Source organism: Vollenhovia emeryi, unplaced genomic scaffold (genome assembly GCF_000949405.1).
Source record: "Vollenhovia emeryi isolate VEMERY1.0 unplaced genomic scaffold, V.emery_V1.0 DF939416.1, whole genome shotgun sequence".
NCBI classification, from domain to species: domain Eukaryota; kingdom Metazoa; phylum Arthropoda; class Insecta; order Hymenoptera; family Formicidae; genus Vollenhovia; species Vollenhovia emeryi.
The window spans coordinates 5,630-18,093 of record NW_011966950.1 but is presented as its reverse complement, the minus strand read 5'-3'; the positions used below and the strand labels follow the sequence as shown (position 1 = coordinate 18,093).

Genomic DNA, 12,464 nt, shown 5'->3' with positions numbered 1-12,464 from the left:
ATCGTTCAAAATTAATATTTTATAATTTTCCGTTCCGCTTTTCCGCTCAAAATCTGCTCCATGTAATATAAAGCAATCAAAACAGACGGAACGGAACGCGGGAATCTAATTACTATTCTCTTCCGCGTTTCCGCGTTTCCGCGCTCCATGTAATGGCACCCTCAAAGAAGCAATGGGAAGTAAGCATTTCCGAAGTGACGAAGAGGTGAAAACCGCGGTGCACGACTGGCTACAGACACGACCAAAAGATTTCTTTCAACGTGGTATCTATGTACTTCCAAAGCGTTGGAAAACTTGTATTGAACGTCAGGGAGACTATGTAGAAAAATGATATGTATAAGTTGTTCCTAATTGTTACAATAAAAAAATTATTGCACTTTTAAGGTTTTCATTTGAATCCCCCTCGTAGCAATGTAGCGGTGCAATATTTTTGGAATAATTTGTTGTTGTTATACATAAGCAGAGAATTTACTAATTACATATGCATCCGGGCCTTTTTCAATACACAGCAAGCTATTGCGAAGCAACCTATAGGAGATTATGCCGCTTCGCAATAGATGGAGATTGCGAGCAACACCGCACTGATCAGGTACTTAATAATTCGCGCATTATTGGCATCAACGAAAATAACATTATAAAATTCTCGTAATTAGAAAATTTTTTAAATAGAAAATATAGTATTTTTAGTATTTTTGAAACATTGCTGCAATATTGCTATCGAAAGTTTGCAATTTTATATCCCTGCAATGTCTCTGCAAGATTGCAACGTTTCTGCAATGTAACTGCAACCATCTACGCTGTATGGGAAACTGTATATATTTGTCACATATGTATTGTATGTTACTATCGATATCTTTTAACAATTTTTTAATTTTCAATGCAATATTTCTAAAGATTAAACAAAGTTCTTTCCAAAGTGTTTAATTATTCGATAGTTTGATTTTATACAACGTTACGGAAATTTGCTCCAATGTATCAATGTAGGTATTTATTCGTTAACACTACGAATTTTTCAATGTCACGCCGACTTTGCACCAACACGCGTACAAAAATCCTGTGATTGGTCATTATAGAAGCATGTCGGATGCGCAGTACGGATCGGCGCACACGTGAAACAAAAGAACGAGTGCCCCTACTGGTTATACTGTGGTCTTTATGGGAAAACTGTACGCTTTCCCGTCAAACCTGTACGTTGATTGGATAATCGCGCGTCGCGTTGTCTGCTAGAGCCACTAAATTAAAATGTTGAAATAAAGCTCCCGAGAGAGAGAGAGAGAGTGAGAACAATCAAAGCCGATACAAGTAGTCTCTTTACACAGCTCGCGAGCACAATTCGTCTCTCCAGCCAATCAGCTGGCGAAATTGAAGGCGCCTAAATACTCCGCGGTTTGAACAACGTACCAATCAACTGGGGGGAAGGTCGAGGGAGCTGTCATCGAGAGGAGCAACTGGGCGCGCGCGCGATGTCCAGGACACCCTCTAGATTCAACCGCAGCCCGATTCGACCCGGAACTCCCGGAAGAACGGCTGACTCGAGGTGCGCGTACACCACGCGGCGCTCTCGCCAAGGACCCGCTCCGAAAGGAAAGCCACGGCACGGCGTCTCCGATCGCGCGACGCACAGCACCTCCGCACGCACACGGCACGGCACGGCACGGCACGCCAGTGTCACGCACTCGCGCGCAACGCACCCCGCACACACGCGACGCGACGGTATTCACGCGCGCACGCGCGCGCGCGCGCCACGACGGTAGGCACCCACAGCGGTGCGCGACGGTGCGCGCGGTTACAACGTCCGAGATTGTGTTGGTGATTAATCAAAAAAAGGCCGTTCGCGAAAATGGCCGATGGACGCGAGCCACGGTTGTTTTCCACGCGGAGCCTCTACCAGTTGTGCGTGGCCGCGGTGGTCGACAGGTTCAGCACCTACAAGCCGTACCTCGTCGATCTACCCAAGAGCGTGCGGTTCGATATCTACTATCAGGTACTTAAGGGCACGTCAAGCTGTCGTCGTCGTCGTCGTCCCCGACGGCGACGGACACGGGAGGGGAAGAGGAGGGGGGAGGAGCGAGCGAGCGAGTCGATCGCGAGCGCAATGACAGTCGCGCTTGTCCCCCGCAGCTCGTTCCCGTCCCGTCACCCTCGACGGCACGGGACAGGACGGCGCGGGCATTGTTCTCGATCGCGCGACCGCGATAGCGACGGCGACGCGCGGTCCGCGCTCCCGCGGCTCCTCGCCGGGGATCTGGCCGTCCTCGGCGCTCGGCTCTCGCGGTCCCTCCACTACGAGTTGTTATCGCCCCGTCCGCGCTTTAACGGCAACGTCACCAGTCCTGATGGGTCTGAATCTCTTTCAGCTGTACAGAGAGAGGAGACTATGTATATTGGGGACGGAATTGAGCAATCTGGAGACTTTCTCCAAGATGCTCAAGGTCACCAATCGCCGACTGCACCTCCTGAGAATATTCCAGGTGAGCATGCGTCGCGTGCGCAGGTCCGCGGGAGCGACTCGAGCCGGACTCGGATCAACTTGGTCGGCGATCAGTTCCGCTGAAATATATTCGCCTGGAGCGGATAAGATTGCAATCTCGGCTTCTAGCCCGGCCTCTCTTTCCATATGTTAAACGGGGATCAGTTCTAGCCGCGTACCAAGGCTGTGTGTTCGGGAAACGTCGCCCGAGTGCCTTGGTGTATCATTTTATCTCTGCTCGCCAAATGGTAAACAAGGATAAAATGATACGCCGGGGTACTCGAGTGACGTTTTCGAACGTAGCTCAAGTACGCTTTGCACAGCGTCTATTGTTAGTGTCTGCCTGAAAATGCGCATGTATTTATATGTCAGTAATCAAACATCGTGTGGTTTGACAAGCTGATCCCAGACGCGTTGATCCGATGACTCCGATTCTGGTCGATGACACTCCGAAAGACCCGCCACCCATCGCACTTTTGTCTCGCCGATCGAGACGACACTTTGTACTGTTTCGTACTTCCATAATCGAAGGCCCCGATGGATCATAAGATAAAGATATCACGGCAGCTGGTCATCAGTTACAACATGTGCTACTTTCAAGCGAAAGACAGTCCCTCGCCTCAGGACAAACTGATAAATCTAGGCTTGAGACTCGGCGGGTTTCTCAGTGACGCCGGCTGGTACTCTGAGAGCAAGGAGGTGCTGTTCTCCTGCAAGCAACTATGTCTGGCTCACAATCAGAGCCCCAAGGATTGGTGCAGAACGTTGGATTGTTGTCACAAGTAAGAGCGTCGACATACGTTTTAGTTGACGTCACTACGTTTCCAGTTGACATCGGGGTATCAAGATACAGCTGTATTTCGCGCCGGGAGTCCCGACTCTTGGTTTCCTTCGAAAGAAAAATCCTACAGATAAGTTGCGGGTTGATTGGCTATTTGTATTGTCCTTCAGCCAATCGACCTGCAACCTTTCGGCAAGAGCAGAATCTTCGCATGCGTTTCTCTTTCGAATGAATTCAAGAGTCGAGCCTCCGACTTGTGCACACGTGTATCTGTACACGAGTTATCTAGTTGACATTCTTAATCTAGGTCCAGACATGTTTCGTATCGCATTGCGATTGCGTGCCGTGAACGGCCAAGTGTGGACAGGGTACCGTATTGTCTACGCACCTGCCCCATACAGCACACATGGTTGCAGTTACATTGCAGAAACGTCGCAATCTTGCAGATTGCAGTGCAATCTTGCAGAGACATTGCAGGGATATAAAATTACAAGCTTTCGATAGCAATATTGCAGCAATGTTTAAAAAATAATGAAAATACTATATTTTCTATTTAAAAAATTTTTCTAATTACGAGAATTTTACAATGTTATTTTCGTTGATACCAATAACGCGCGAATTATTAAGTACCTGATCAGTGCGGTGTCGCTCGCAATCTCCATCTATTGCGAAGCGACATAATCTTCTTGGGTTGCTTCGCAATAGCTTGCTGTGTATTGAAAAAAGCCCGGATGCATATGTTATTAGTAAATTCTCTGCTTATGTACAACAACGACAAATTATTCCAAAAATATTGCACCGCAACATTGCTATAATGTTGCACTGCAATCTCTCTGAGGGCGGGCATTTCAACGTTGCTGCAATCCTCCAGCAATGTTGCTGCAATATTGCAATCTTGCAATGTAACATTTCTGCTATCTTCCTGCAATCTTTCTGTGCTGTGTGAGTGTCTATCAAGATACATACCCGTACAGCACAAAACTTGCAGTTACATTGCAATAACATTGCTACAATATTGCAACATTGCTGTAATGTAGCTGCAATGTAACTGCAAGGTTTGTGCTGTATGGGTAGATACGATCGTGATCCATTTGAAGTCGGTATTTCGTCAAAACGCCAAAGAAGATCATCAATATGGACATCCCTGTTTAAAATATTAGATAGAATATGATCAAATTACATTGCATTAAGACTTATTTATTTACATTGAAATTGCATGTAATCCGATTATATTATTATTTTAAACAGGAACGTTATTCTCTCCCGATCCTGCCTTGATCTGACAACACAGTACAAGCTCATCGTGACTTTGTCGGTCATATTGTTTCGCATCTAGCGATCGCTTCGTGTCTGCTATTGTGGCGTGATCACGAGAACAAATGATTGAACTTGTAGATTTGTATAAGAAAGCATTCTTTGGAATCTAACGAATCTTGCATCATTAAAATCAATATCGACATAGATACAATATTGACAACTACAACGAAGTGTTGATTTCTGTGTACCACCTACAGCACTTGGTTCTCAAGCAGCCCGTTACCCGCCTTCTTTTATCATTGAAATCGCCCAAAGAGAAATGATGCATAATAGGAAATCGCGCGTGACATCGGACAATCGATCCGAGACGGACGTGCCGAATGGAAAACTAACCGATACGACACATGTTTAGACCAGCTTTGGACGGCTATCTTAGTCACCCAATTTGGACCGAATAGATTTCTAGCGTCGTAGCTTCGTCGATTAAAAGAATTGTATGTCTTGTTGGCACATTTTAGGCTGTTACATGCCCAAGCGGCGTACTGCGACTTCGCCGGAGCTAAGGAGACTTACATCCTTGCCATGGAGATGATAGAAAAGTTAAAGAGCAAGCAGTACAATAATAGCAATCACGCTGCCCTTTTTGCAGAGTTCAGTGTACTATACTATATACGCAGTGAATACAACGAAGCTTACAGGTGCACGCTTACCTAATATTTGCTTTCCCGAGCTCTTTCGCCAACTCTTGGCTCTTTAATCGATTTCTTATAAACCATTGGGACGAGAGTCGAAGTCGAAAAAGACTACGGCCGGATCTTACATTCAGGACCGTCTTGAATTTATCTAAAGATACTGTACGGAACATTGTATTGGCTGCGGAGCATCTAAAGATGATCTCAAGACAGTCTTGAATGTAAGATCTGACTATGTTGATTCCCACTTGTGTCCATTTCTACCAGTCTAGTTTTAAAAAAGGTGAAAATTTAAATTAATCTACATTGGTAGACATGGACACTGACGTAGCTGTTTATTCTCTCCTCATGTTTTATACATGTGTACTAATACTATCCACCATCTAGATGGAGCATAGAAGCGTTAAGGCAATTGAAACCGTCGCTTCCCGCGGGGATCATCGTCGACGTCCTGAGACAGGCGGCGAAGTCGTGCGTGGTGAAGCGAGAGTTCCAGAAAGCTGGTTTACTGATCAAGGAGGCCGTATACCTCGCGAGGGAAGTATTCGATACGGATCATCCAAAGTATAGCGATGTTCTCATCGATTACGGATTTTTCTTACTAAACTTCGATAGCATCAGCAATAGTGTAACTGTATACAAGGTACTTGTTCCTAGACATCTCATTTCTCTCCGCAATCTCCCGTGTGCAGACAATTATAAAAACTGTTCTGTCTTGTGCTTCAGACTGCGTTAGATATTAGAAGAACGATTTTCGGCAGGACTAATCTTCATGTTGCCCTGGCACACGAAGACTTAGCTTACGCTCTCTACGTACACGAATATAGCTCTGGCAGATTTGACGATGCAAGGTAATCGATTGGAATTGCATCTCGCTTGTGTGTTGTACGGTGCGATTAACTCTTGTTTTGCAGCGATCACGCTGGAGTAGCTATAGATATCATGGAGAGACATTTACCCCCGAATCATTTGATGCTCGCAAGTGCTAGGAGAATAAAGGCACTTATCCTTGAAGAGATCGCTATAGATAACGCTTCCACGCCATTGTCGGAGCAGAATCTCTTGCTAAAGTCCGAGTGTCTTCACCTGTCTGCTTTGGAGATGTCGAAAACCGCGTTTGGCGAAAGGAACGTACAAACGGCAAAGCACTACGGGAACTTGGGCCGCTTATACCAGAGTATGAGGAAGTTTCAGGTATCTCGCTGCAGAAGATAAAGACCGATATATCCGTTTGCACGCTGTATTTAATTATTTCTCGTGTGTTTAATGCGCTCTAGGAAGCGGAAGCGATGCATCTGAAAGCTATTGATATTAAAGAAGAATTATTAGGACTTGATGATTACGAAGTAGGTTTGAGTATAGGGCATTTAGCTTCGTTATACAATTTCCATATGAACCGGTACAGAGATGCCGAAAAGCTTTACCATCGTAGTATCGCAATCAGTAAGTATATGTATATGTGCGTTTGTTTTTTTATTGCGTCCATCATGACACGAAGCGTTATTATATTTCGCAAAATTTCGTTCTCGACAGGCTTGAAGTTATTCGGAAAAGGTTATAGTGGTTTAGAATACGATTATCGAGGACTTTTACATGTGTACAATAAGTTAGACGATTACGAAAAGATATCGGAGTACACGGACATATTGAATCATTGGAAGGAGCTTAGAGACAAACACGCTCAATCTGAGGAACCACCGATCGATGTACAAAAACGTCCACAGCCAATCGCAAACGTAATGAATGTGTTCTTTTCCATGTGATATATCAATAAGTGTGTCTAATTCAAATTTTATGTCATTGTATGTTATCGAGCAACTTGCTGATTAAAAGACATTTTTGGGCCAAAGTAGGAAAAAGGAAAAAAAACAGTTGTAACTCGCATTAGGAATTTTTAAATCACTGATCTGGTCGTACGAGTAAATAATTCTGTCTTACGTTGATATTTTACAACACGTGCGTAGCGTCACTATCACAAAGAGTTAATTTATATATCAATGCGGTATCAGTTCAAATTTATGCAAAATATTAATTTATAAATTATTTTTATTAGTCACGATGCTGCAATATAAACATTGAGGGCTTTTTTTTTAGCTTGAGTTGCCGTGCTTGTGTTGAATTATATTAGACTCAATGTTTATCCATTCGTTTTATCTCGATGTATTGAAAATTCTTACGTATAAAAAATATATCTTTTTTAAATATTTTGTATTTATATATATATATATATCATTTTAATATAAATTTGCCAATGTTTTAATCTGATGTGTATATATGTTTTATACTTTACGATTCGCTATTCGTTGACGGCTCCAATTTTTAAAGAGAGTTGCTCAGGTTTTCATATAAAATATATATTTTGTTTTGTTACGATTGCTTATCGAACGCATTTATAATATGTTTAATTCACTGTTCATCTCAAGATTACAATGATCGTAGGTTCTCACGCATCGCATAATTTTTAAGTAACAAAAAAAATATTCGAAATACATGCGCCTGTGTTTATAACAGTAATGTAGTTAAAGAGATAGGTATTAAAGCTATTAAAACTCGGTGAACAATTTGTTGAACGGATGCCTTGCTGTATGAAGTTACCTTCTCACCTCGTAAAATCTGACGTCTAAATTTAAAAATACATCCTAGATACATCCTAAAAACTTTTTGTTAAGCATTTTGTTCCTGTATGAATATCATAATGGATATAAATAACTAAAAACTATACACGCGCGCGTGTCCCTCAACTGCACTAGAGATATTTCGATAAATTTTTCAAATTCTCATCACTTATTTACAAGAGTTTTTGCAGATTTATATCATTTCAACCTTAAAAATTCATTCAGGCACTTTGGATGTTTATCGAACGATAAGCTAGTACTCATTCACTGTAAACTTGTATAATTGAATAGATAGTAAAGCCTCTTTGACAAATTCAAACAATATGACGGTAACAGGCACTCAAGGTATAGTTGATGATGTATAATCTATTTATAGCGTATACTTTTTAAATTGATTTCTGGGGATCTAAATAGATTACACGCTGTCAGCTGCACCTCGAGCTCTTATTGCCCTCGCATTGTCATTACATCATTAATGATTGTATTAAAGCTAGTGGTCATAACATAAATAACTGTACATTCTATTTTTCATCAACAGTTAAAAGTATCAATTTAATTGCTTCTCTTTTACATAAAAAAACAAAGATACGGGAAAAACTTAGTAAACAAAAAAAACGTTTTCGTCGAAAAATTATCCGTTTCTCTTTTCACTGGCTTGCAAAATTTTTAACTGAACATCCGAGAATTTGTAATTAAATGAAGATAAGACAATGTAATATAAATACTCACGATCCTTCTGAATAACTCACATACACTCAAAAGCTTTAATCTGTTTAAATTACAGTAACCATTAGGTAGTACATAACTTTATATTTACACGATATCTCTTGTATCACTCCGGTTCTCAGGTAATAGGAATCTTATCTAAATTCCATCTTTACGCTATCAACATTTCTAATTCTCTCGCTCTCGCACTCTCACTCTCTCTCTCACTCTCTCACTCTACAAAAAAAGGGAGAGTCATCGTTAGTCACCTTGTGATCGGTATACTTTTGAGACATACTAATCAGCACATTACCGAACTGATATTGCACATCTCGTTAAATTGCGTTAGAATCCCATAACTTTAGAACATTTAATCAGGTGTATGCGGAGGTTCTTGGCTGAAGTATGGTGCGGTATCTTGCACTAATAAAGTATGACAAACATCACAGACTCTGGATGGTCTTTGTTTCGGCCCACTATTCACGACGTGCGAGAGGCAAGATTGACAAAATATATGGCCACAGTGACGGCAATGTACCTGCACGATGTTAAACCTCTTTAATTCCGTTTCTTTTTCTCTTTTTTTTTCTTATGTGGAGCGTAGCAACAATTTGCCTCGCGCCTCTTCAACTTACCTTCTTTTTGGTGACTGAGAACGCTGTATGGCAACTAGGACATTCTTCGACATCCTCTTCGTGTTGCCATCTCACTTCACTACCTGCCTGCCTAATCCTTTCCAGTTGCACCTGTGAAAACGATGTTATTTTGTAAACATATCACAGTTCTACTCGTAGTTTACAGCTATCTTTTATCTACAGATTTTTGCAACAATTTCAAATCGACTTAATATCTCAACAACTTTGAGTTCACTTGTTTATTTTGTTCCTATTACCTGTAATGATTGTGATAATCTAACAAAGTCTTTCTGCACTGCCTCGCTGGTATCTAATTCTTGCTGTAGACTCATGACTCTTTGTCGTAATTCAGTTATAGCCAAGTCCACATCCTTCTTCTCTTTTTGGACTTCCTGCAGCTGTTTCTCTAGCCGATCGAGTTTCTCTTCTCTATCGGCGAGTGTACGATGGTCTCTCACGTATTTATCTAATTGCACTCTACAATGTATGAAAAGGGACTGTACTAACAATCGCAATCATTTTATTGTCGTATACATATACGGTCGACGTATATAGTCGCTTACCTCAATCCACTTATTTCATTCTTTAATACAGCGTTGTCTTGTTCCTTAACTCTACTCTCCTGCTCCATTTGTTCTCTTAACAAAGTGACTTCATAGCGTAACGTCTCCTCCTTCTCCTGCGCAACCTCTTGAGCCACTTTGGCTGTAATTAAGTCCTCGCGCACTTTCAGAAGGCTTATATGCAGTTCCTCAACAGTGTTTGGCATGTTGATACTCTCACTTTGAAGCTGCTGCGAATGTTTACTATGTTTACCCACAAGATTCTCATTCTCCATCTGAAGCCTGTAAAATTTTGAGCAAAGCTCTATCAATAATACAATATTATAACGCTATCTTGGCTGAAGTAATATTTTTTGCAATAAGTTTTTAATTAAATTTATAGCCATTTGTGGTCGAATAACATTTATCCAATATCAACTAACTCTCTTATTTCTATACATGTAATTTAATTTTATGTATACGACACCACTCGGCAAACGACAGGAAAGGATTATCTTACGCAGTGAGATGTCTCTGTACTTCCTCTCTGCCCCGTGTCAATTTACTAAGTTCCTCCGACACGCTCCTCTGCATTTGTTCGAAGGTTTTCTTTAACTCTAACAAATTTTGCTGCGCCGTCTGCGAGGTGACGGTGAGCTCCGCAACTTTGATTTTGTGCTCTTCCTTCTTCTCGTTCCACTTCTCCTCCATCTCTTTGCGAAACTCCACCTCCTTGGCCAGATCCTCCTTTTGAGCTTGCAGCATACGTTGGAAGTCCAACAGCTGCTTCTCCAAATCCTTGGCAGTCGCTTCTACTTTAACTAATTGCGCCTCGTAGTTTGCGCACATATCACACGACGGCTCGAAGGAACCGGGTTCCTGCTGCCGCCTCTTTAACAGAACTTCCTTGTACTTTTGCAACTCGTCGTCGGTCGACCTCAGTTTCTCCTTTAAAGCTTTGATCTCCTCCTCGAGCGGCACAACCAACGAACGTAAGACTTCCGCGTCTTCCTGCGCCTATGAAATCACACAGTTTTTATCGCGGCAAAAAATACCACAAATATTATCATTGCTGTGAGGCAAGCGTCGGCGTTAGTATGTTCAACGAGAGACGTTAGTATTGCTTAAACGCTGCGAAAGATATTCACCTATTTACACAAAGGGTTACAGAATGTGGCATGCGACTTTAGAGTTACGTACATATTTTTTTACCTTCCGCATGCTCTCCTCCAAATTGTCGGGGCCCAGAGACAGGGAGTCCGCACCCAGCTGCGACACCACTTTCCTAGCTATTGTCTTTACCGTCGACAGCGAGATCTGCGGCCCGTCCATCGGCGGGTCGCGCGGCAACTGCGTCTTCAGCAGCGCGTTCTCCTCCTGGAGCTTGGAAAGAGCCAGCTGCAGCTTGGACACCTCGCCGACGAGCTGCTTCCTCGAGCAGGAGGACTCCTCCACGGTCTCATGTATGACTTGCTGCAAGGAGGCGATCTCCTCCTGCGCCTTCCTCTTCTCTATCATTATGTCGTTCTGTACCTTGAGATCCGCGACGACTAGCTGGCTCTTGGCTTCGTCCAGCTCGTTTTTCAGTCTCAGATTTTCCTTCTGCAGGCCCACGTTTTCCTCGAGCCTCCGTTTCAATTCCTCTACAAAACAACACATTCGATTCTCGACCCGGTTTAACCCGCCGAGGAGCCGCCCACGGCCTGAAACTCGCGTGCAACGGCTACGTACCCTCTTTCTGTAGAAACAACTCCTTCATCTTGGCCCTTTGTACATTAAACTCCTCTCGCATCTTAACGTTCTCCGACTCCAATCGGCTGATCTTCGCCCGTGGATCCTCTGAATCGTAACAGACACTCTATTAATCAAATTAAACCGCGAAACAGGCTTGGAGAGCTTTGGCTCTCTCGATCATCGCGCGTTTCGTTTTCGTTTTTTTGGTGTGTTTTTTTCATGCTTTCTCAGCGCGTCGACGCCAATGACACCGACAAGAATCGAAAGCAAGGGACTAATAAAAAGCCTCGACGAACGTACCGTTTCCGTTCGCTTTGACCGCCCGATGATCGTCCTGGTTCTCCATCGTTCGGTCACTTTGCGCGGACGAGGGCGACAATTTTGCCGGGCTGGGTCACTGCCACGGACGCGAACTCTGAGAGCATATCTCGGAGCTCAACCGGGACTGGTAGCCGCCTCTCGACGACGACGATGGCGACGACGACGACGGCGACGACATGCCGCTGGCCAGGCGGTGTGTCACTGGCTCATAGCGACTCGAGCGAGATCAGCGCGCGGACACGATGACTCGCTCGAGGACGAAGATCACGGACGTCGGGTCACGGAGGCGAGAAGCGAGATCGACCTCGCTTGGCGTCCCCCGATGATTCCGCTAACGCTGGCTAACGATGCAACTCGCCGTAACGATACGTCCCCGCTGCTTATATATAATCGGCGAGATTCCGCTCCTCCCGGCTGCACCCTCCGCGTACGCGAGAACCCGCGTCCTTCTCCCTTCGCGACCGAGAATATCACACCCAGTCGAATTATACCCGTCTACCTCGCGGGGTGCAGGGAGTGCAGAGAGTGCGGCCGTGACGGTACTACTTCTTCTTCTTCTTCTTTCCTATCTTCTTCTTCCTCCGGTTGTTTGGCACCTGTACGGGAATTCTGTAACTTGCAATCGATGCTTTTCGGTATCGCTAACTAGCGACAGCCAATGGCGAGGACGATCTTCGAAAGAGACGCAGATTTTCATTGGTTGTTCCCAGTT

The 12,464-nt window shown here is 43.7% G+C and overlaps 3 protein-coding genes across 4 annotated transcripts in view; 1 reads left to right on the top strand and 2 right to left on the bottom strand.

Moving 5' to 3' along the window:
* LOC105557798 (ras-related protein Rab-18-B) overlaps positions 1 to 1,684 on the bottom strand; it is an 8,033-nt gene extending 6,349 nt beyond the window's left edge. The window contains exon 1 of the mRNA XM_012005156.1: positions 1,402 to 1,684. The gene's annotated coding sequence lies outside the window, so the exon portion shown is untranslated. The remainder of the gene's footprint in view (positions 1 to 1,401) is intronic.
* A 13-nt stretch (positions 1,685 to 1,697) lies between these two features.
* On the top strand, positions 1,698 to 7,774 carry LOC105557796 (amyloid protein-binding protein 2-like). Its single transcript, XM_012005152.1, has 9 exons — positions 1,698 to 1,984; positions 2,358 to 2,471; positions 3,002 to 3,252; positions 5,027 to 5,206; positions 5,588 to 5,843; positions 5,927 to 6,051; positions 6,115 to 6,394; positions 6,478 to 6,643; positions 6,734 to 7,774. Exons 1-9 carry the CDS (start codon positions 1,841 to 1,843, stop codon positions 6,961 to 6,963), a joined length of 1,746 nt encoding a protein of 581 aa, XP_011860542.1. The 5' UTR covers positions 1,698 to 1,840; the 3' UTR covers positions 6,964 to 7,774.
* Positions 7,775 to 8,549: 775 nt separating this feature from the next.
* LOC105557795 (rab GTPase-binding effector protein 1) lies at positions 8,550 to 12,251 on the bottom strand. Of its 2 annotated transcripts, none has more exons than XM_012005149.1 (8): positions 11,732 to 12,251; positions 11,429 to 11,536; positions 10,898 to 11,340; positions 10,218 to 10,714; positions 9,719 to 10,000; positions 9,413 to 9,632; positions 9,156 to 9,266; positions 8,550 to 9,058 (listed from the first exon to the last, which is right to left on the bottom strand). In XM_012005149.1, the coding sequence occupies exons 1-8, from the start codon at positions 11,775 to 11,777 to the stop codon at positions 8,891 to 8,893; spliced, it is 1,875 nt and encodes a 624-aa protein (XP_011860539.1). In that variant the 5' UTR covers positions 11,778 to 12,251; the 3' UTR covers positions 8,550 to 8,890. The 2 variants fall into 2 exon arrangements, with proteins under 2 accessions (XP_011860539.1, XP_011860540.1); XM_012005150.1 differs by having other exon boundaries at positions 10,910 to 11,340.
* Positions 12,252 to 12,464: the final 213 nt, after the last annotated feature.